At 40.9% G+C, this 22,297-nt stretch overlaps 1 protein-coding gene across 3 annotated transcripts in view; it reads left to right on the forward strand.

Annotated features, from left to right (window-relative positions):
- Positions 1–1,000: 1,000 nt before the first annotated feature.
- FAM168A (family with sequence similarity 168 member A) overlaps positions 1,001–22,297 on the forward strand; it is a gene marked incomplete at both ends in the record, with an annotated part of 66,219 nt that continues 44,922 nt past the window's right edge. For 2 of the 3 annotated variants that reach the window (XM_080700186.1, XM_080700187.1), the window contains one exon: positions 1,013–1,082. In XM_080700186.1, coding sequence (XP_080556312.1) covers positions 1,013–1,082 — 70 coding nt within the window. Of the gene's footprint in view, positions 1,083–22,297 lie in introns of all 3 variants that reach the window. The other variant, XM_080700188.1, reaches the window with a different exon arrangement.

A 22,297-nucleotide genomic window follows, 5' to 3' on the forward strand; every position in this document is an offset into this window, starting at 1 on the left:
TCTTTGGACTTAGTATCATTACAATTAGAAAGGATCAGCAGGGTGTGGTGGTACATGCCTGTAATCTCAGTACTTAGGAGACTTGAGACAGGAGGATCGCAGATTCAAGGCCAGACTCAGCAACATAGCAAGACCCATAGCAACTTTTTGAGGCCCTGTTTCAAAATTAAAAATAGAGCTGGGCATGGTGGCACAGACTTGTAATCCCAGTATTTGGGATCCTGACACAAGAGGATCACAGGTTTAAAGGCAGCCTTGGCAATTTAGCAAGGTTGTTTAGCAATCTAGTGAGACATTGTTTCCAAATAAGAAATAAAATTGGGCTAAGGGTGTAACTTGGAGGTATTATGCCTCTGGGTTCAATCCCCAGTGCCACACACATACACAAAAAATGAAATAGGACTGACGTGTGACTCAGGTAGACTGCATCTGGGTTCAAGCTCTAGTGTCCCTCCCAAAAAAAGAATTAGAAAGGACCTCAAAGATCTTAAACTAATTCATTTGTATGTGGGGGGCACTGAGGATTGAACCCAGGGCTTTTCTACCTCTGAGCTAAAACTTCAGCCCTATTTCATTTTTATCTTGAAACAGGGTCTCACAAGGTTAACTGCATGCTGGCCTTGAACCTGTGATCCTTTTGTCTCAGCCTCCTGAGTACTGGAATTACAGGCGTGAGTGGCCTTGCTGTAAACTAACTCATTTTATATCAGGATGTTGAAGTCCAGTGAGTTGGCCCATTCCATTACTAATGGCAGAGCTATCTGTGGGATAGTAGGACTTACAGTGAACTGAGAGCCTAGGTTGACATGAGACAAGTTATATCACTTCTCTGCTCCTCAATATTTTCTTCTGTAAAATGGGGAATATATAACGTGCATATTCTTTAGTCCTCTTTTTCTGCACTGCGATACTTCCCTTTGAAGATTTAAGAGAAGCTGATGTCAAGAAAATGAGTAGTCAATAATCAATTTTGTTTTCTTTGTCTTCTCTGTAGGATCCTCAGTCTTCCACAATGAACCCTGTTTACAGCCCCGTGCAGCCTGGGGCTCCATATGGCAACCCTAAGAACATGGCCTACACAGGTGAGTTGTGTGAGAATAGTTCTTACTGTAAGAAATGATGGTTAATGGCGGTATCAAATAACTTGTTGAATGACTTTCGGTTTGCTGTGCCTCCAAAAGCCCTGGTGAATCTTGGGAACTTGGAGGTCCAGTAGCGATGGAAGTGAAATTGACTAAGCATTATTGTCAACAAGTGGGGTGGGAAGGAGATAAACTTATTTACTAGGCACCTGTCATGGGCCACATTACTTCACTTCACTCTTAAAGTAAATTCTGCACATTACAGCTTATTATTACCATTGCACAAATGAGAAAATCATAGTCACAGTAAGAGGCCACAAAATAAAATTAGACATTTGCACCCAGGCCAGATGATTCTGAAGGCTGACCTTCTTCCTGAACTGCAGACCGAGCTGTTTCTTCTCTGCCTTTGTATATGTTGTCCCTCTGTCTAGAACACCATTGTTTCCTCACTGCTTTACCTTATTCCTTAAGAGATCAACTCTGAACTTCGACAGCACCTTTCCAGAAAGCATCCTCACACTTTTTGACTTTATGGAGATTTCTAACCTTACAGAGCTTTGCTGTTCTCATATGTAAAATGGGGGAAATTGGCTGGGTGTGGTGGCGCATGCTTATAATCCCTGCACTTGGGAGGCGGAGACAGGAGGATCGCGAACCCAGCCGAGCTGACTTAAGAGACCCTGTTTCCAAATAAAAATATAAAATAGGTCTGGGAGTGTAGCCCAGAGGTAGAAGGGCTTCCAGGAACCCCAGTACCACAAAAGAAAGAAAGAAAGAAAGAAAAAGAAAGAAAGAAAGAAAGAAAGAAAGAAAGAAAGAAAGAACAAAGAGAGAAAGAAAGAAAGGAAGGAAGGAAAAGAAAATGAGGGAAATTATATTACCCTATTTCATATTTCATATTGGTGCTGAAAAAACTGCATGGACTTAGTATGAAGTGCTCATCATTAAGCAAGTGCTTTATGATAGTTATTATTTATAAACAAAGGCAGAGAGGAGTTATAGCAATAGATGAAAGTGAGGAAATGTATTTAAGTGGCTAGCATGGTGCTTAGTACATCACAAGACTTCAGCAATATTAGGTAACAGTATAAACAAGCACATGCAGTTAGGTAAGGTCATGGCTGAGATGTAGTGCAGTGGTAGAACGCCTGCTTAGCATATATGAGGCCCTGGGTTCAGTCCCCAGCACCATACAGAGTTCAGTCAATATTTGACCTTAGCTGGAATAAAGGGTAGCAAAGAGAAATGAGAGGAGGGCATGGTATTGCACGCAGCCTGTAATCCTAGTATTTAAGAGGCTGAGACAGGAGGATCACAGGTTTGAGGAGAGCCTCAGCAACCTAGCAAAACCCTGTTTCAAAATAAAAAAAAATAACCTGGGCATGTGGTGCACAATTGTAATCCCAATACTTGGGAGGCTGAGACAGGAGGATCTCAGGTTCTTGGCCAGCCTCAGCTACTTCTCCAGGTACCCCACAATTTAGTTAGTGAGACCCTGTTTCAAAACAAAGAATAAAAATAGGTCTGGGGGTATAGCTCAGAGGTCGAATGCCCATGGGTTCCATTCTTAGTGCCAACAACAGCAACAAAAATAAAAAATAAAAATAAATAAATAAATATAAAAAGGGGTAGGGGTGTAGCTGAGAGGTAATCCTCCCCCCAGAAAAGAAAAACAGAAATGGGAAAGGAGGATCAAAGAGTAGATGATGGTCTTGGTGGTAGGATGGGAGTTGGGAGCATAAATAGTTTTGTCCCATTGTCTGGCTGTTTCCAGTTTTTTTTTCCTTTAAGAATACTAGGAGAATGTTTCAGAGAGTCCTTAAATATTAGAATTGATTTTTTTTTAAGTATTGAGATTTTTTTTGGTACTGAGGATTATACCCAGGGCCATTCTACCTCTGAGCTATATCCCTAGCCCTATGCTATTATTATTATTATTATTTTTTTTTCTTTTGGTGGTATTGGGGATGGAACCCTTCTACCTCCGGGCTACACTCCCAGACATATGTGTGTGTGTGTGTGTGTGTGTGTGTGTGTGTGTGTATGTGTATATGTGTGTGCATGTATATGTATATGTGTGTATGTGTGTGTGTGTGTGTGTATGTGTGTATATATATATTTGGAAACAGGGTCTCTTAAGCCAGCAAAGCTGGCTTCGAATCTGTGCAATCCTCCTGTCTCCGCCTCCCAAGTGCGGGGATTACAAGCGTGTGCCACCACGCCCAGCGAGCCCTATGCTATTTTAAAATTTTGAAACAGGAGCTCACTGAGTTGCTGAGGCTAGCCTTGAACTTGCAATCCTCCTGTCTCAACCTCCCAAGTACTAGGATTACAAGGGGTGCTACCACACCTGGCTCCCAGCTCTTTTCATTTCTTTGAAATGGTCTCACTAAATTGCTTAGGTTCTCACTAAGTTGCTGAGACTGGCCTCAAACCCACACCCCTCTTCAAGAGCTATTTTTATAAAGTCTGCATACATGTTTGATGATCAGTGTTTAACTTCAAGAAACTGCTACCATTTGCAGCTGCTCATCTTTGTTTCCATTAGGTTTTTGTGGCGCTGAGTATACCGAACTGTACCCCGGTCCTCAGCTGTTAATGTTTTAACATCAGGATTATCTCAATTTTATGCAGCCAAAGTAACATTCTGAGATATATTGGAAATTGAGCCTGATAGAGCTGTAGCTGATATCCCTAACTTTTAGTGTCACATGTTTGTTGTTCTCATCACTTCATTGTCATTATTTAACCTTAAAAGTAAATATTTTTGCTGGGTATGGTGGCCATTCCTGTAGTCCCAGTATTTGGGAGACTGAACCAGGAGGATTACAGGTTTGAGACTAGCCTCATCAATTTAGTGAGACCCTCAAAAATGTAGCAAGACTCTGTTTTAGAATATAAAATAGGTCTGGGATTCTAGCTCAGAGGTAAAATTGCCCCTGGGTTCAATCCTCAGTAGAAAAAAAAAAAAGATAAATATTTTATAGCTGGTGCATGCCTATGATCCCACTACTTGGGAAGCTGAGACAAGAGGATTACAGGTTCTAGGCCAGTGCATGGTAATTTAGGGAGACCCTATTTCAAATAAAAAATAAAGTAGGAAGCCGGGTGTGGTGGCGCACGCTTGTAATCCCAGCATTTGGGAGGCTGAGACCGGAGGATCACGGTTCGTGGACAGCCTCAGCTACTTAGTGAGGTCCTCTGGAACTTAGTGGGACCCGGTTTCAAAGTAAAGAATAAAATTTGGCCGGGCGTGGTGGCGCACGCTTGTAATCCCCGCGCTTGGGAGGCGGAGACAGGAGGATCGCGCAGGTTCGAAGCCAGCCACGCTGGCTTAAGAGACCCTGTTTCCAAATAAAAATATTTAAAAAAAAATAGGTCTGGGAGTGTAGCCCAGAGGTAGAAGAGCTTCCAGAAACCCCAGTATCACCAAAAAAAAAAAAAAAAAAAAAAGAATAAAAAATTGGTCAGGGGTGTAGCTTGGAGGTTTAATGCCTCTGAGTTCCATCCCCAGACCCGCCAAAAAAAAAAAAAAAAACAAGTAGGGCTGGGAATGTAGCTTAGATATAAAATGCCCTTGGGTTCAGTCGGCAGTACTATCAAAAAAATAACTTTTTTGTTTGAGCCTCTTTTATATATTTATCCTAATAAAATTAATTTTAGTAACCAGGACCTGTGGGCTAGTACCTCACATCTCTCACTAGTTCAGGGAGCTTTCCCCTTCTTAGACCTGGGTGTTCCAGCCTTTGACAGTGAGGACTGAGCTGCTTTGGCAGACAGAGGCCCTGAGAGTTGGGTTTTGGTTTCCTATTTGCTGTGATCCCAGCTGTCCTTATTTCTTACTGAGTTACTAAAGCTTGAGAAGTGAGGAAATAGTTGCATTTATTTATTGATTTGTGCAAAGACAAGTAATGTGATATATTGGAAAGGGAACAACTATGTCTCTGCTTGGCTCATAATGAAACATGGTAATGTGTTTGAGTTGAATGAACAACCAAGTCTAAAACCCAGATCTGTCAGATAATAGATGGGTGACTTTGGACATGTTGCTTTCCTAAACATAATTTGTTTTATAAACTGGGATGATACTACCTGTTTCATAGGGCAGTTGTGAAAATTAAGTGGGATAATTTGTATTCCTCTAAAAGTAGAATTTTTTGTTTGCTTGTTTCTAATATTCACTAAGGAAGATTATTAGCCTGGTACTGTTTAAAATTAATTTCCCTGTTGGAGATTCTGGGACCACACAAGTAGCATAAATTCAGATTTCACAAGAGGCCAGGGTTTCAGATTTGTAGGAAGACTTTTTATAAATTCAAGCTTCCCTGTTGTCTGTACAATGGAGTTGGTTTATTGTTATTTTTTTAACTGATAATATAACTCTAAGGTCCCAGCTCTGTGCATAGAAATTTGAATTGCAGCTGTTGGCCTCTGCAGGACCTATATCTTCTGCCCCTGGTGGCTATAAAAAGCAAGCCCTTTGATTACCAGGACCCAGACCTCCTACCAGAACAGCTCAACATCAGCTCACCGTTTGATCATCTGTTTAGGCTTTTAGACATTTAGTTTACTCTTCATTTTTTGACCCTTGAGGATTTTTTTTCTTTCTTAAAATCTCAACTTTGAGAATAAGATGTTTGTTGTACTTTATCTAGCTTTCTACTTATTTATGTGGTAGCTGGATTTCTGTGGGGTTTGTGTGTTTGTGTATGCTTACATGTGCGTGTGTATTGAGTATTGAACCCAGAGATATTCTGTCTCTGCTACCCCCACCCTTAATTTTTATTTTGAAATAGGGTCTCACTAAGTTTCTGAGGGTATCACTAAGTTAAAGCTGGCCTTAAACCTGTAATTATTGTCTCAGCCTCCGAAGTACTGAGATTACAGGCATGTATCCATGCCCTTCTATCTTTCTTTTTTGTTGCTGGAAATAGAAGATCCAAATGAGATTATTTATTTTAAAAATGGCAAATATTTTACATTACAGTGAACACTTATTGTTGGGAATAGTAATGGTTATGTTAAAAATTATTAACTCCATTTGGCAAGCATATGTTAGGTTCATTCTCTCTCTTTAATATATATGTACATATAGTATACATATATGTAAAATGTGGTTAATCATAAACCTCATAGTACTCTTATGGATAAACTGATAGTTTAAATCAGGTCGATTTGGCCAGCATATATAGCTTATGAGGGATCAGGGTAGAATTGGACTCAGGTCTCTGTGATTTCAAAGTGTATGTGCTTTCTGCTGTAGCAAGCTAATCTGCTTTAAAATCAATGCCCCGTTGAGTGTGGTACACATGTGTATTGAGTATTGTAATCCCAATACTTGGGAAGCTGAGGCAGGAAGATTGCAAGTTCAAGGCCAGTGTGCAGTGACTTAGTGAGACCCTGTTTCAAAATAATAATATTGACTTTTGATGTAGTTCTCAAAACTCAATTAGAAAATAAAATTTGAGCTGGGTGTGGTGGTACACACCTGTAATCCCAGTATTTGGGAGGCTAAGACAGGAGAATTGTGGTTTTGAGGACAGCCTCAGCAAATAGTGAGACTCTCATCAACTTAGTGAGACCCTGTTTCAAAATAAACAAAATAGGGCTGGAATATATCTTTGAGGTAGAATGCCCTTAGGTTCAATCTCTAGTAACACACACACACACACACACACACACACAGAATGAGGAGGAGGAAGAAAAGGAAAAGGAAAGAAAAAAATTGAAATATGAGAACCAACAAGCCCTTAAACTAATTCATTATTTTATAGGTAGAAAGATGGAGAATAAGAAGGATTTTGTGAACAGTGATGAAATTGAATTGAAACGGAGGGCTCTTTACTCTGGGTCTCTGTATTCATTGTCACCACAAATAATAAGCTCATCTTCCCTCCATCCGGTCCTGGCCATTTCCCACTCTTTTGCTGGCCCTCCCCAGCAGAGTGCTCTCCTTGACTCCTGTGTTGGCTTTTTAAGAAATTTCTTGGTTTTGGCCTATAGCAACTCTATGCCCCAAAGCTATGAATACACAAGACATGTGACCCTCAAGGTTAGAGGGCTAAAAAAAATTGATCTATTCAAAGATGTCACCACCTTTTTCCTAGGATGCTTCTTTTGCTTAAAAACAATTAATTGATTGGGCGATTGGGCACAGTGGCACACACGTACTTGAGAGGCTGGGACAAGAGGATTGCAGGTTTGAAGCCAGCCTCAGCAACTTAACGAGGCTGTCAGCAACTTAGTGAGACCTTGTTTCCAAGTAAAAAATAAAAATGGGTTGGGATGTAGCTTGGAGACAGAATGCCCTAGATTCAATTCCCAAAACTACTAAAAACAAACAAAAACAATTAGTCAAGAAACAGATTATATCTGACAAGATTTATATTTAGGTCTTTTATCTATTTTGAGTTAATATTTGTATATGGGAATAGATAAGGGTCCAATTTTATTCTTTTTCATGTAATTATTATTTTTCAACAATATTTAGTTAAAAGACTATTATTTCCTCCACCAAATGTTCGTGGAAACCTTGTCAAAAATAACTTGACAATATATGGAAGAATGTATCTCTAGGCTTTTATTTAACTCCAATGGTTTATATATCTGCCTTTATAACAGTACTATACTGTTTCAATTATTGTAGCTTTTTATGGTTTGAAATCAGAAAATATATATCTTCTAGCTTTGTTCTTTTTCGAGATCATTTTGGGTATCTAGAGTCCATATTCCATATTAGGATAGATTTTTTCTGAAAAATAAATATATAAATATATGATAGTTTCACCTAAAAAAAAAAAAAGGAAAAAAATATTCTCTGGTAAGAAAGAAAGCAGAAAGAAATATTGAAATGTTATCTTTAAGTTATCAAAAGCTTGGTATCAGACAAATGAAACTGTTATGTGAGATTATCATTTTTAATTTTGGATAAATTGCTATAATACTAGATGTCAACCACTAAGCCAAGCATGGGAAGGAGGGATGGGGATGGAATGGGGTGGGGATTGGGTGGGGACTGACTGGGCGATGTGTGTATGTATGTCTACAAAAGTTTTTTTGTATCCCACTATGATGTATGAATACAGTGCACCAATAAAAAAATTTTTAAAAATACAATGTCAAAAAAAAAATTAAGTCCTAACTGGGTGTGGTGGTGCATATTTGTATTCCTAATACTTGAGAGATAGAGACAGGAGGATCACAGGTCCACAGCCAGCCTCCGCTACTTAGTAAGGCCTTTTGCAACTTAGTGAGACCCCATTTCAAAATAAAGAATAAAAAATAGGGCTGGGGGTATAGCTCAGAGGTAGAGTGCCCCTGGGTTTCATCTCCAGTACTGTAATAAATAAATATGAATAAATAGGATTGGAGGTATGGCTTAGAGGTATAACACCCCTCCTTGGTTCAGTCCCCAATACTGCTAAATAAATAGTCTTTCTCTGCAGTGACCCAAGCCCTGCCCAGTTCATTCTCTTTTGAATATTTTATAAAGGTTTTTAATTAACTAGCATTTGTACTTTGTGTTTACCTCATATATTTGTTTTATAACAACTCTGGGGAGGCAGCCCTTATTTTTCCAGATGAAATGACTGGTCACATTATATATCTGAGTCTGAACTAATCCAGATTTCCTGGGTTACAGAGTAAGTCGTTTCACTGCTCTAGCATATGTGGTTGTATGTTGGACACCATAGTGATTAGAGTCACAGATGAGCCTGGAAAACGGATTTTAATTTTTTTTTTTTTTTTTTTTTTTTTTTTTTTTTTTTTTTGGTGGTACTGGGAATGGAACCCTTCTACCTCCAGGCTACACTCCTAGACCTATTTTTTATATTTTATTTGGAAACAGTCTCTTAAGCCAGCGAGGCTGGCTTTGAACCTGTGCGATCCTCCTGTCTCTGCCTCCCAAGCATGGGGATTACCAAGCGTGCGCCACCACGCCTGGCTGGGTTTTAATTTTTGAAACTGCTCCAGCACAACACCCTATAATGTTCAAACTGATTCCTCTGCTCAAAAATAAAATAAAATAAATCTCTCAAGTCACTCTCTCATCTGTAATTAAAGAAGAGCCTCTGGAGAGAATTCTTTTTGTGTGTCTATGGTACTATGGATTGAACCCAGGGGCATGCTGCCTCTGAGCTATACCTCCAGCCCTCTTAGTTTTTATTTTGAAACAGGGTCTCTTTAAGTTGCTGAGGGCCTCGCTTAGTTGCTAAGACAGGCCTTGAACCTGTGATCCTCCTGTCTCATCCTCCCAAGTACTGGGATTACAAGTGTGCGCCCCCACACCCCATCCTTCAGCTGTTTTTGAATCTCAGTTTCCTTTTAGGATTTTCTTTCCCTCCTCACCCATTTGAAGTTGGTGTTGCCTAAGGGCCAGTTTCTCCCTCAGCCTCAGCTACTATCTATAGGCAGATGACTCATATACTCTTAACTCTGTGGCAGACTACTCTTCTGAGCTTCAGACTAGTTTATTCTAGCTCTGTGAATATCTCATACTTTGCTCTGCCTTATGTCTAAAAAGGAGCATATTAGCTTATCTTTTTCCTGTAACCTCGCTTTCATCAATTTTTTATTTGTACCACATCTACCTATTTCCCCAAATAAGTATCATCCTTGATACCGTTTTCTCTTAAGCCTTTTAATGTTAATCATTAAGGCCTGCCTTTAAAAAATTTATGGTAGGCCGGGCGTGGTGGTACACGCTTGTAATCCCCGCACTTGGGAGGCGGAGACAAAGCCAGCTGCGCTTGCATAAGAGACCCTGTTTCAAAAATATAAAATAGGTCTGGGAGTATAGCCCAGAGGTAGAAGGGCTTCCAGGAACCCCAGTACCAAAAAAAAAAAAAAAAAAAAAAATTATGGTAACCAGATGTGGTGGCGCATGCTTGTAATCCCTGCACTTGGGAGGCTGAGACAGGAGGATTGTGCAGGTTCAAAGTCAGCCTCGGCTACTTAGTGAGGCTTTCAGTAACTTAATGAGATCCTCTTTCTAAACAAAGTGTAAAATAGGTCTGGGAGTATAGCCTGGAGGTAGAAGGCCCCTGGGTTTCATCCCAGTATCACAAATAAATAAATAATTTATGGTAAAATACGCATAACATACAATTATTTTATTGGCCATTTTTAAGTATGCAGTTGAATGGCATTAAGTATATTGATATCGTTGCACAACCATTACTACCATCTATTCACAGAATGCTTTTCACCTTGTAAAACAGAAGCTCTGTGCCTATTAAACATGAACTTCCAGCCAGACATGGGACTGTATGCTTGTAATCCTAGTTTTTGGGAGGCTAGGACAGGAGGACAGCAGGTTTGAGGACACACCCTGCAAATGGTGAGATTCTCATCAACCTAATGACACCGTGTTTCAAAAGAAAACTACGCTGGGCATGGTGACACATGCTTGTAATCCCAGTACTTGGGAAGCCGAGACAGGAGGATTGCAGGTTTGAGGCCAGCCTCAGCTATTTAGTGAGGCCCTCTGCAGCTTAGTGAGACCCTGTTTCAAAATAAAGAATAAAAAATAGGGCTGGGGATGTAGCTGAGAGGTAGAATGCCCCTGGGTTCAATCCCCATTACCACAAAAGAAAAAATTAAAAAACAAATAAAACTAAAATATAGAACTGGGGGTATACCTCAGAGGTAGAATGCCCCTGGGTTCACTCCCCAGTATCACGGAAAAACAAAGAACAACAAAAAACCAAAACCAATAATTTTCCTTTTCTACCTTTTACAAACCTCTGGCCATCACCATTCTACCTTCTATATATATGACTTTGACTACTCTGGATATTTGATGTAAAGGAGATCGTACAATTCCCTCCCTCCTCCCTCCCTCCCTCTCGCCCACCCTCCCTCCCTCCCTCCCTCTCGCCCTCCTTCCTTCCTTTCTTCCTGGAAGTTGAACCCAGAGGCATTCTACCTCCGAGCTACACCCCAAGCCCTGTGGTTTTTAAATTTTGAAGCAGGGTCTCACCAAGTTGCAGAGTGTCTTGCTAGGCTGTTGAGGATGACCTCGAGCCTGTGGTCCTACTGTCTCAAGCATTGGGATTGCAGGTACGCACCGCCACGTTCAACCAGTCTTCATCCTTTCGGGACACTTATTCACTCAGCCTAATGTCCTTGCGCTTCATCCATCTTAGTACTTGTCAAAATTTTCTTTCTCAGCGTTTGGGAGGCTGAGCCCGGAGGATCGCGGTTCGCGGACAGCCTTAGCTACTTAGTGAGGCCCTCTGCAACTCAGTGAGACCTGGTTTCAAAATAAAGAATAAAAAAAAAAAAAAAAAGATAGGGCAGGGCGTGTAGCTTGGAGGTCGAATGCCCCTGGGTTCCATCCCTAGACCCGCCAAAAAAAAAAAAAAAAAAACAACTTTCTGTTTGAAACTGTATAATATTTCATTTTGTGTATACACCACATTTTGTTTATTCATTTGTCACTGATGTCTTTCTACTTTTTTACTGTGAATAATGTTGCTATAAACATGCATGTACAAATACTTCTTCAAGACCTTGATTCCAGTTCTTTGGACATATATCCAGTAGTGGAATTGCTGAGTTATATGTTAATTCTATTTTTAGCTTTTTTTATAAACTACTATATCGTTTTCCTGGAAGAGAAACCATTTAACATTCTCCTCAGGAATATACAAGGGTTTCCAATTTCTTCACAACTTCATTAGTGCTTGCTGTTTTTTTCTCTTTAAAAACAATAGCCAAGCTGGGCATGGTGGCGCATGGTTGTAATCCCGGCATTTGGGAGGCTGAGACAGGAGGATCCTGGCTTGTGGACATCCTCAGCTACTACTTAGTGAGGTCCTTTGCAACTTGGTGAGACCCTGTTTCAAAATACAAACTAAAAAAATAGGGCTGGGGGTGTAGCTTGGAGGTAGAATGCCCTTGTGTTTCATCCCAGTACCCCCCAAAGAAATAATAATAATAATAATAATAATAATAATAATAACCATTTTGTCAGGTGTGGTGGCTTATACCTGTAATCTCAGTACTTGGGAGGCTGAGACAAGAGGATCACAGGTTCAAAGCCAGCTTCAGCAACTTAGTGATCCTTCTTCCTTACTTGATCTATAGGAACTTTAAAAAATAGAATAGTGATAAAGTCCAACAATTCCTTTGAACTATTTAGCAACAAAGAGTTGTCTTCAAGTCTCCTGTATTAACCTTGTCAGTTTGGGTTGCCTGACTTTGAGTCACAGCCTCTGCTAACAAACCTAGACTTGACTTTAAAAACAAAACTTGGCTGTGCGTGGTGGTGCACGCTTGTAATCCCCACGGTTGGGAGGCAGAGACAGGAGGATCGCGCAGGTTCGAAGCCAGCCGCGCGCGCTGGCTTAGGAGACCCTGTTTCCAAATAAAAATGTAAAAATAGGTCTGGGAGTGTAGCCCGGAGGTAGAAGGGCTTCCAGGAACCCCAGTACCACCAAAAAAAAAAAAAAAAAAAAAAAAAATATATATATATATATATATATATATATATATATATATATGTATGTATGTATATAAATAAATAAAAACTTGAAGCCGGGCGTGGTGGCACCCGTTTGTAATCCCTGCACTTGGGAGGCGGAGACAGTAATCTCCGCACTTGGGAGGCGGAGACAGGAGAATCGCACAGGAAAGAGAACCTGTTTCCAAATTAAAAACATAAAGAAGTATAAAATAGGTCTGGGAGTGTAGCCTGTTGGTAGAGGGCTTCCAGGAACCCCAGTACCACCAAAAAAAAAAAAACAAAAAACAAAAAATAAAACCATGACATATTGTTTCTTCTTTTTTTTTTTTTTTTTTTTTGGTGGTACTGGGGTTCCTGGAAGCCCTTCTACCTCTGGGCTACACTCCCAGACCTATTTTTACATTTTCATTTTGGAAACAGGGTCTCCTAAGCCAGCGCGCGCAGCTGGCTTCGAACCTGCGCGATCCTCCTGTCTCTGCCTCCCAAGCGCGGGGATTACAAGCGTGCGCCACCACGCCCGGCATGATGACATATTGTTTCTGAAGCATGAGGGAACAAAGGCACACAAAACCTCATATAATAACACATAAGAGCCAGGCGTGATGGTGCACACTTGTAATCCCCGCGCTTGGGAGGCTGAGACAGGAGGATCTCACAGGTTCGAAGCCAGCCTCAGCTACTTAGGCTCTCAGCAACTTAGTGAGACCCTGTTTCCAAATAAAATATAAAATAGGTCTGGGAGTGTAGCCCGGAGGTAGAAAAGCCCCTGAGTTCCACCCCCAGTACCACACACACGCACACTGACACACACATACACACACACACACAAAAGAAACCATAAGAAATACATTACTGCCAGGCCATGGAGGCAACACACTTATAATCCCAGTACTTGGGAGACTGAGACAAGAGGATCATAGGTTTGCAGATGGCCTCAACTACTTAGGCTCTCTCTTCTTAGGCTCTCTGCAAGTCAGTGAGACCCTGTTTTAAAATAAAGAATAAAGAGCCTGGCATGGTGGTGCACGTGTGTAACCCCAGCATTCGGGAGGCTGAGACAGGAGGATTGAAGTTCATGGCCAGCCTCAGCTACTTAGTGAGGCTCTTTGCAACTCAATGAGACCCTGTTTCAGAATAAAAATAAAAAAGTAGGGCTGGGGGTGTAGCTCGGAGGTAGAATGCTCCTGGGTTCCATCCCCAGTACCAGTAAATAAATTAATTAATTAAAGAAAGAAAGAATTCAAAATAGGGCTGGGGAGTATATCTCAAATAAATTAATTAAAGAAAGAAAGAATTCAAAATAGGCTGGGGAGTATATCTCAGAGGTAGAATGCACTTGGGCTCAATCCCTAGTACTACACACAAAAAGAAGTACATCATTTTACAAGTTAAAACTACCCCCCCACACACACACATATTTTTTGTGGTACTGGGGATGGAACCCTTCTACCTCTGGGCTACACTACCAGACCTATTTTATATTTTTATTTAGAAACAGGGTCTCTTAAGCCAGCAGAGGCTGGCTTCGAACCTGCACGATCCTCCTGTCTCTGCCTCCCAAGTACAGGGATTACAAGCATGTGCCACCACGCCTGGCCACTTATATCTTATTTAATCCTTACAACAGTATAATGGTATAGACATTTCTATTAAAACATCCATTTCAAGCTGGGTGTGGTGGCACACGCTTGTAATCCTAGTACTCGGGAAGCTAAGTCTGGAGGATCACAGGTTCAAGGAGAGTCTCAGCTAAAAATTTAGTGAGGTTCTCAGCAACCTAGTGAGATCTTGTTTCCAAGTAAGAAATAAAATTAGTCTGGGGATATAACTCAGAGGTATAATGCCTCTGGGTTTAATTCCCAGTACCACAAACAACCCATCCATTTCATAGATAAAAAAAGACTCAAAGCTCAGAAAGACTAATAAATGTGTACAGAGTCATATTGCTAGTAGATGACAAAGTCAGAATTAGAGTTCAGATTTACCAGTCTTCAAATCCAAATTCAAAGCTCTTTGCATTCCACCAAGGTATCAGGCAAAGCGTCTCTGTTTTTCTAAAGTGAATACAAGCAATCTGTCTCTGATACTCTGTGTAATGCTAAAATTAAAAGCAGAAGGATTAAATCTTATCTGGCAAGAGCCATGTGGTTTAAACTATATTGCTATTTCCTTGTGATTGATTTTCTTTCTTGGATCACAAAATAATTTTCCACTTCTGTAGAAAACAACAATGTAGTTGGGCAAAGTGGTGTACACTTACAATCCTGGTACTTGGGAGGCTGAGGCAGGATGATTGTAGGTTTGTGGTCACCCTCAGCAATTTAGGGAGACCTTCAGAACTTAGTGAGACACTGTTTCAAACAAAAATAGACAGATGGCTGGGAGTTTAGCTGAGAAGTAGGATGCCCCTAGATTCAATCTCCAGTACCAAAAACAAAAAAGAAGAATAAAAAGAACAATTTATATCCCTAAAGAAAGAGGTATTAGCCGGGCGTGGTGGTGCATACTTATAATCCCAGCATTTGGGAGGTTGAGACAGGGGGATCGCGGTTCGCGTGGACAGCCTCAGCTACTTAGGCCCTTTGCAACTCAGTGAGACTCTGTTTCGAAATAAAGAATAAAAAATTGGGCAGGGGGATGTAGCTCAGAGGTTGAATGCCCTTGGGTTCCATCCCCAGAACCGCAAAAATAAAAAGAAAAAAGAAAGACCTATTAGAGCTGAGTGTGTTGGTGCATGCCTTTAATCCCAGTACCTGGAGGCTGAGATAGGAAGATCTCAGATCTCAGGTTTGCAGCCAGCCCCAATACCTTAGTGAGGCCTTCTGCAAATTAATGAAACCCTGTTTCAAATAAATAAATAAATAAATAAATAAATAAATAAATAAATAAAGTAGAGCTGGGGGTATTAACTCAGAGGTAGAATGCCCCTGTGTTCAATTCCCAGTACCACAGGAAAGGGGAGGGGGGAGGAAGAAAGAGAGAGGGAGGAGAAGTGTAGTATTGTTCAGTTGTTATTCCCTTGCTCCTATATCTTTCTTGGCTTCTTTTTCTCTGTGGGAGTTACTCAGTTTCTTCCATGTCTTTCTAGACTTTGAGCTCCTTGAGGGCAAGAGTGCTTCCTGTACATAAAGCAGGGTAGGCATCAATTACTCATTAAATTTATGTTGAATGAAATGATCACTGTTAGTTTATATTAATTTTATTATTATTATTGCTGCTACTATTAAAGTAATAACTACCATTAATAACTGTCACAAGGGTGCTAGGCACTTTATAAACATTGTTTCTAATTTTGTGTGTGTGTGGTACTAGGGGTGGAACCCAGGAACTTTTCTACCTCTGGGCTATACTCCCAGACCACTTTATACTTTATTTGGAAACAGGGTCTCACTAAGTTGCTGAGAGCCTCACTAAGTAGCTGAGGTTGCCTTCGAACCTGTGTGATCCTCCTGTCTCAGCCTCCCAAGCGCTGGGATTACAAGCATGTGCCACCATGCCTGGCTTCTAATTTTTATCATAATCCTTCAAAAGAGATCTGTTATCATTTTACATATGAGAGAATTAGTTTCAGGTAAATTAACCAACCTTCCTAAGGTCATACTGCTTATAAAAGTCGTCACAAGTGAAATATCACGGTAAAGTATGCATAGCTTAGAATTTACCATTTTAGTCTTTTTTTTTTTTTTTGGTACTGGAGATTGAACCCAGGGGTAGTGTACCTCTGAGCCTCTGAGCTATATCTCCAGCCTATTTTACTTATTTACTTATTTTCTTTTTTTAAATTTTGAAATAGGGTCTCACTAAGTTATGGAGGGCCTCACTAAGTTGGGGAGGCTGGTTTTGAACCTGTGATATTCCTGTCTCAGCCTCCCAAGTACTGAGATTACAGGTGTGTGCCACCAGGCCTTGCTGATTTAGCCATTTTTAAGTGTACAGTTCAGAGGCATTAAGTGTATTCATAGTGATGTATAATCACCCCTACTATTTCTAGAACATTTTTATCATCCTTAGCAGAAATTCTCTATCCACTAAACAACTCCTTTCTTTCCTTACCTCCAGGCCTGGTGACTTAATCTTCTTTCTGTTTTTATAAATTTGCCTCTTTACATTATTCACGAAGTAGAATTCTGCAATCTTTGGTTATTTGGCACTGGGGTTCCTGGAAACCTTCTACCTCCAGGCTACACTCCCAGACCTATTTTTTATATTTATATTTATATTTATTTTTTATTTGGAAACAGGGTCTCCTAAGCCAGCGAGGCTGGCTTTGAACCTGTGCGACCCTCCTGTCTCCACCTCCCAAGTGCGGGGATTACAAGCGTGCGCCACCACACCCGGCTGGTTGTTTGTTCATGTATCTCTTTAAGTGCCCTGGAATTGCAACCTCAGCCAGCAAAAGTTGAAATTGTGGCTGCCGTCTCTTGTGCTGGTCTCTTGGTGATCAAACCTACAGCCCAGACACCTAACCCTGATATTTAGGGGACAAATTCCTTATTGCCAAACATGTTTCAAAACATCATATGAGACTCCAATAATATGTTCAGTGATTGTGTTTTATGTATGTTAAAAAGTAAATTGGATATAAAAAAGTTTATTATTTTTTAGTCAGGCATGGTGGTACATGCTTGTAATCCCAGTACTTGGGAAGCTGAAACAGGAAGATCACAGGTTCAAAGCCAGCCTCAACAACTTAGTGAGGTCCTGTTTCAAAATAATAAATTAAATAGGGCTACAGGTAGAGCTCAGAGGTAGAATGCCCCTGGGTTCCATCCCCAGTAAAACACACACACACACACACACACACACACACACACACACATAAAATAAAATAAAATAAAATAAAATAAAATAAAATAAAATGTATATTTTAAAAGTCCTGCCGGGCGTGGTAGCACACGCTTGTAATCCCCGCACTTGGGAGGCAGAGACAGGAGGATCGCGCAGGTTCGAAGCCAGCCACACGCGCTGGCTTAGGAGACCCTGTTTCCAAATAAAAATGTAAAAATAGGTCTGGGAGTGTAGCCCGGAGGTAGAAGGGCTTCCAGGAACCCCAGTACCACCAAAAAAAAAAAAAAAAAAAAGGCCTATTGTCCATCCTAAAACTAGCAAGCTGTACCAAAAACTGGGAGGATTGTAGCTTCTGGGCTTAGACTGAAATTTACCAGCCTCTGGAGTTTTGTTGTTGTTTTGCTGTTTGTTTGTTTGTTTGTTTGTTTGTTTGTTTGTTTTGGTACTGGTGGTTGAACTCCAGGGGTATTCTACTCTGAGCTACACCTCCAGCTCTTTTGATTTTTTATTTTGAAGCAGGGTCATTTATCCAAACCAGAGCATTTGTCATTGTCATATTTCTATAAAGTGATAAAAAACTGCCTTAGTAGGGGGAAAGATCTTTACTTATTACCGTGCTATGAGCTTTGGCTTAAGATTTGGATGCCTACTTGTATCTGCAGAGATGCCACTTAAGGTTTTGAATTAAAATTATTTTATACCAGCCAGACCCATTGGTGCAGCCTGTAATCCTAGTCCTTGGGAGGCTGAGGTGTGTTCAAGGCCAGCCTTGATGAATTGGAGACCTTATTTCAACACACACACACACACACACACACACACACACATGAAAGATACTTTATACCTGCTTTGATCCCCTCCAGGATGCTAGTAGTTATATCTTTTCGCTGGAAAGCTATTCTCTGATGATAGCAGGTTTGCTAAACAGAGCTCTGAGGAGCACATCTTCTCTCCCTGATTCTCGTAATAGTAATTTGGGGTGACTGTTGAGCACACAGTTGTACTAAGCATGAGCTGGATACTTCACATATTTTATCTTATTTAGTCTTTACAACCTTCCTGGAAGATAGATAATACTGAGCATTTGGAATCTATCTGGCCCTTAAAGAAAAGAAAGAAAAAACTGTAGAAACCTGTTGCTATTTGTTTTCAGATTTGGGGTGTCATGAGTTGAATTGGGAACATCCCCCAAAGGTTGGAGACATGATGGGACTTTGAGGAATTAATTGGATCTTGAGGGTTATACCCTTATCAGTAGATAATCTATGGGTACATAATTAGGTGGCATTTTGGGGAGGTGGTAGAAACTTTAAAAAGCAGGGTCTGGATGAAAGAGTAGGTCATTGAGGGTGTGTCCTTCAAGGATATATCATACCTCAGCCTAAATCTTTCCAGCCAGGTGTGGTGGTGCATACCTGTAATCCAAGTATTTGGGAGACGGAGACAGGAGGATCGTAGGTTCAAGGCCAGCTTCAGCAGCTTAGCTTAAAAAATAAGATAGGGATGAGAGTGCAGCTCAGAGGTAGAATGCCTCTGGGTTCAATATCCAGTACCACAAAAGAAAAAGAAAAAAAGAAAAAGAAAAAAGGGCTCTAATGAAGTAAATATCCTGATACAGTGAATATCTTAGGTATGGCAAGACTTTTCCACTATCAGTATATGCCTAATTGTGAGTGTCCAAGACTTTGTGACTAATAAGTGATTGTGCTTAATAGCAGTGGTTCCCTAAGTGTAGTCCCTGGGCCCAGGGACTTGTTAGAAATGTTCTTGGGCCACCCCAGACTTACTGAATCAGAGTCTCTGGAAGTTGTTCCCAGCAAATTCTGGGTTTCTAATAAGTTCTGCAAACATTTCTGATGTACCTGCCATTTAGTAAGTGTTCAGTACTCACCTTCTACTTCTGTGAGCTTGTCTAAGAATCTTGCCATCATGAATATCATATTCCCCTGTGTTCATAACAACTTTAGAGGTCAGGTATCCGCCTTGCAGGAAGGATGGCTGGCCCCTTTCAGACAGATTGAGCACGCAGCCCCAAACCCTGGACACAGGAATGGAAGCTTCAGTTACCAGCAAGATGTTCCTTGAACATCTTCGGAAAACTAAATTGGCCCAAAAAATTGGCTTTAAAAGGACTCTTGTTGGGTAAGGTCAAAAGTGTGATTATTTGAAAATCACTCTGCTGGTGGGGAAGGTACTTGAATTTAAGTGTCTAAATCAGATTTTGCTATTTTTTCTGCTCTTTCAGCAAGAAGAGAGGCAGAAAAATCAATAGTCTTTGGTCTTGTTTAAGCTATAAAATCACACTTCATATTACCTCCAAAGATGTCTTATCTGCCAGGGAGAAACTTTGGTCTTCACTGTCAGAAATGCTGTTACAGTTTGTAAGTTTATGGTGAGTTTCTCAAACTCGTTGTCTTATGCCTGCATGGCAGGAAGCTTAAAATCTCTGTAGTACCATGAGATAGGTGGGGTGGGCAGAGCTGAGACCTGATTCCAGAGGATCTCTTTTCTCACCTCCTTAGGGTGAACCCTCAGCTGGGAGAACTGAATTGAAATTTAGATAAGAAGTCTGGGCACAGGGTCTTAAGGGGAAGCTGGGGAATGGGGGCTGTTCCTGAGCCGCGCGCGCGCTCGTGTGTGTGTGTGTGTGTGTGTGTGTGTGTGTGTGTGTGTGTGTGTGTTACTAGGGACAGAACCCAGGGGCATTTTACTTCTGGGATACAACACTAGTCCTGTTTTGTTTTATTTGGAAATAAGATCACAATAAGTTGCTGAGGCTGGCTTTGAACTTGTTTTCCTCCTGTTTCAACCTCCCAAATACTGGGATTACAGGCGTGGCTCCCACACCTTACATTACTGATGCTCCTGATTTCCAGAGCAGCTTGAAGCCTTGAGGCAATGGTCCGATTAATATTATCATAATTGCTTTCATTATATGAATACCCATATACCCATTCCCTATACCAAATTCAGTGCCAGATGGTTTTTATATAGCATAGTAGTTGTTTTGTTTTGTAGCATCAGAGATTAAATCCAGGGTACTTTACCACTGAGCTACCTTCTCAGCCTCTGTTTTAGTTTTATTATAATATAAGGCCTCACTAAGTTGTTCTGTGCTGGCCTTGAATTTATGATTCTCCTTCTTTTCTTGCTCCTGAGTTGCTGGGACTACTGATGTATACCACTGCATCCAGCTGTAGCATAGAAGTTAAGACTGCCTTAGATTTGACTCTCAGCTCCATCATTTATATGAATACATTTTTTTTTTTTTTTGGTGGTACTGGGTTCCTGGAAGCCCTTCTACCTCCGGGCTACACTCCCAGACCTATTTTTACATTTTTATTTGGAAACAGGGTCTCCTAAGCCAGCGCGCGGCTTCGAACCTGCGCGATCCTCCTGTCTCTGCCTCCCGAGCGCGGGGATTACAAGCGTGCGCCACCACGCCCGGCTATATGAATACATTTTAAATACCAGAAACTGTTTCTGGGAGACTGGACTGGAAGTAGCTTAGAGAGGCAAGTGAACCTGGGCATAGTGGCTACTCCTGTAATCCCAGCACTTTGGAGCCTGAGTCAGAGGATCGCAGATGCAACTCTAGCCTCAGAAATGTAGCGAGACCCTGGGTTCCATCCCCAGTACCGCAAAAATAAATAAATAAAATAAAATAGGGCTGGGGGCGTAGCTCAGAGGAGAGTGTCCCTGAGTTCAGTCTCCAGTACAAAAAAAAAAAAAAAAAAAAAAAGCATACCTCTTTTCTCCTTTTTTTGATTTTGGACCCAGAGGCATTCTACCTCTGAACTATTTCCCAAGCCCTACTTTGTATTTTTTTAATTTTTAAATTTTATTTATTTATTTATTTATTTATTTAGTGTGTGTGTGTGTGGTACTGGGGTTCCTGGAAGCCCTTCTACCTCTGGGCTACACTTCGAGACCTATTTTGTATATTTTTATTTGGAAACAGGGTCTCTTAAGCCAGCGCAGCTGGGTTCGAACCTGTGCGATCCTCCTGTGTCCGCCTCCCAAGCGCGGGGATGACAAGCGTGCGCCACCACGCCTGGCTGTATTTTTATTTTGAAACAGGGTCTTGCTATTTGCTAAGTTGCTGAAGGCCTCATTAAGTTGCTAGAGGCTGTCCTCAAACTTGCAGTCCTCTTGGCTCAGCCTCCCAAGTACTGAGGATTTCAGGCATGTACCACCACACTGGGTTAGGAAGTTCTTAAAAAGGGTTGGTTAAGGGATTTGAACTAGGGGTGGTTTTGGGGATGGAAAGGAAAGGACATGTTTGACATGAGAGGACAGCATCTAACATAGACATTCAATATTTGTGAAATATGAATGAAAACATTAGAATGTGATATTGGATTTAGGGAGTGAGAGAGAAAAAAGAGGAGTCTGGATTGATGTCAGGCTTTCACTCTTAGGTGACGGGTGGTACGGTCATGACTTTTGAGTTCTCAGTAGTACTGAAGTCAGCACGTGTGCCAGGCAAGTTTCCTTTTAGATGTTTCTCAGATATTTTTTTCCTAACTCTGGAGGAATCCCTCTTTTTTCTAGAACTGGGCATTTCTAATCTTAATATACCTTGGTAATCGTGGGGCAAGATATCCCCATTTTACGGATTGAAATCCGAGGTACAGAGTAGTTCTGTCACTTGCCTGGGATCCCCTAGCTGCTCAGAGTGAGGAAATATTCTGTCCTCCGAGGCATGTTGCCTTTGTGTAACACTCTCGGACTTCCTTTTGTAATTTCAACTGATTATAGGCCATAATGAACCCTGCAATAAAATTTAGAAGATTAGATTGATCTAATTACTCAGCTGTTAAGATGCGGCCATGAGTTAATCGTAATTCAGTGCAGCTTCTAATTCAATTCAACAGAGTGTACAGGACCAGTCATATTATACAGAGAAAATTCTACTGATGCCTCCTCAGTGTTAACAGGAAGAAAAAGCAAA

Source organism: Muscardinus avellanarius (assembly GCF_963383645.1).
Source record: "Muscardinus avellanarius genome assembly, chromosome: 1".
In the NCBI taxonomy this organism is placed as follows: domain Eukaryota; kingdom Metazoa; phylum Chordata; class Mammalia; order Rodentia; family Gliridae; genus Muscardinus; species Muscardinus avellanarius.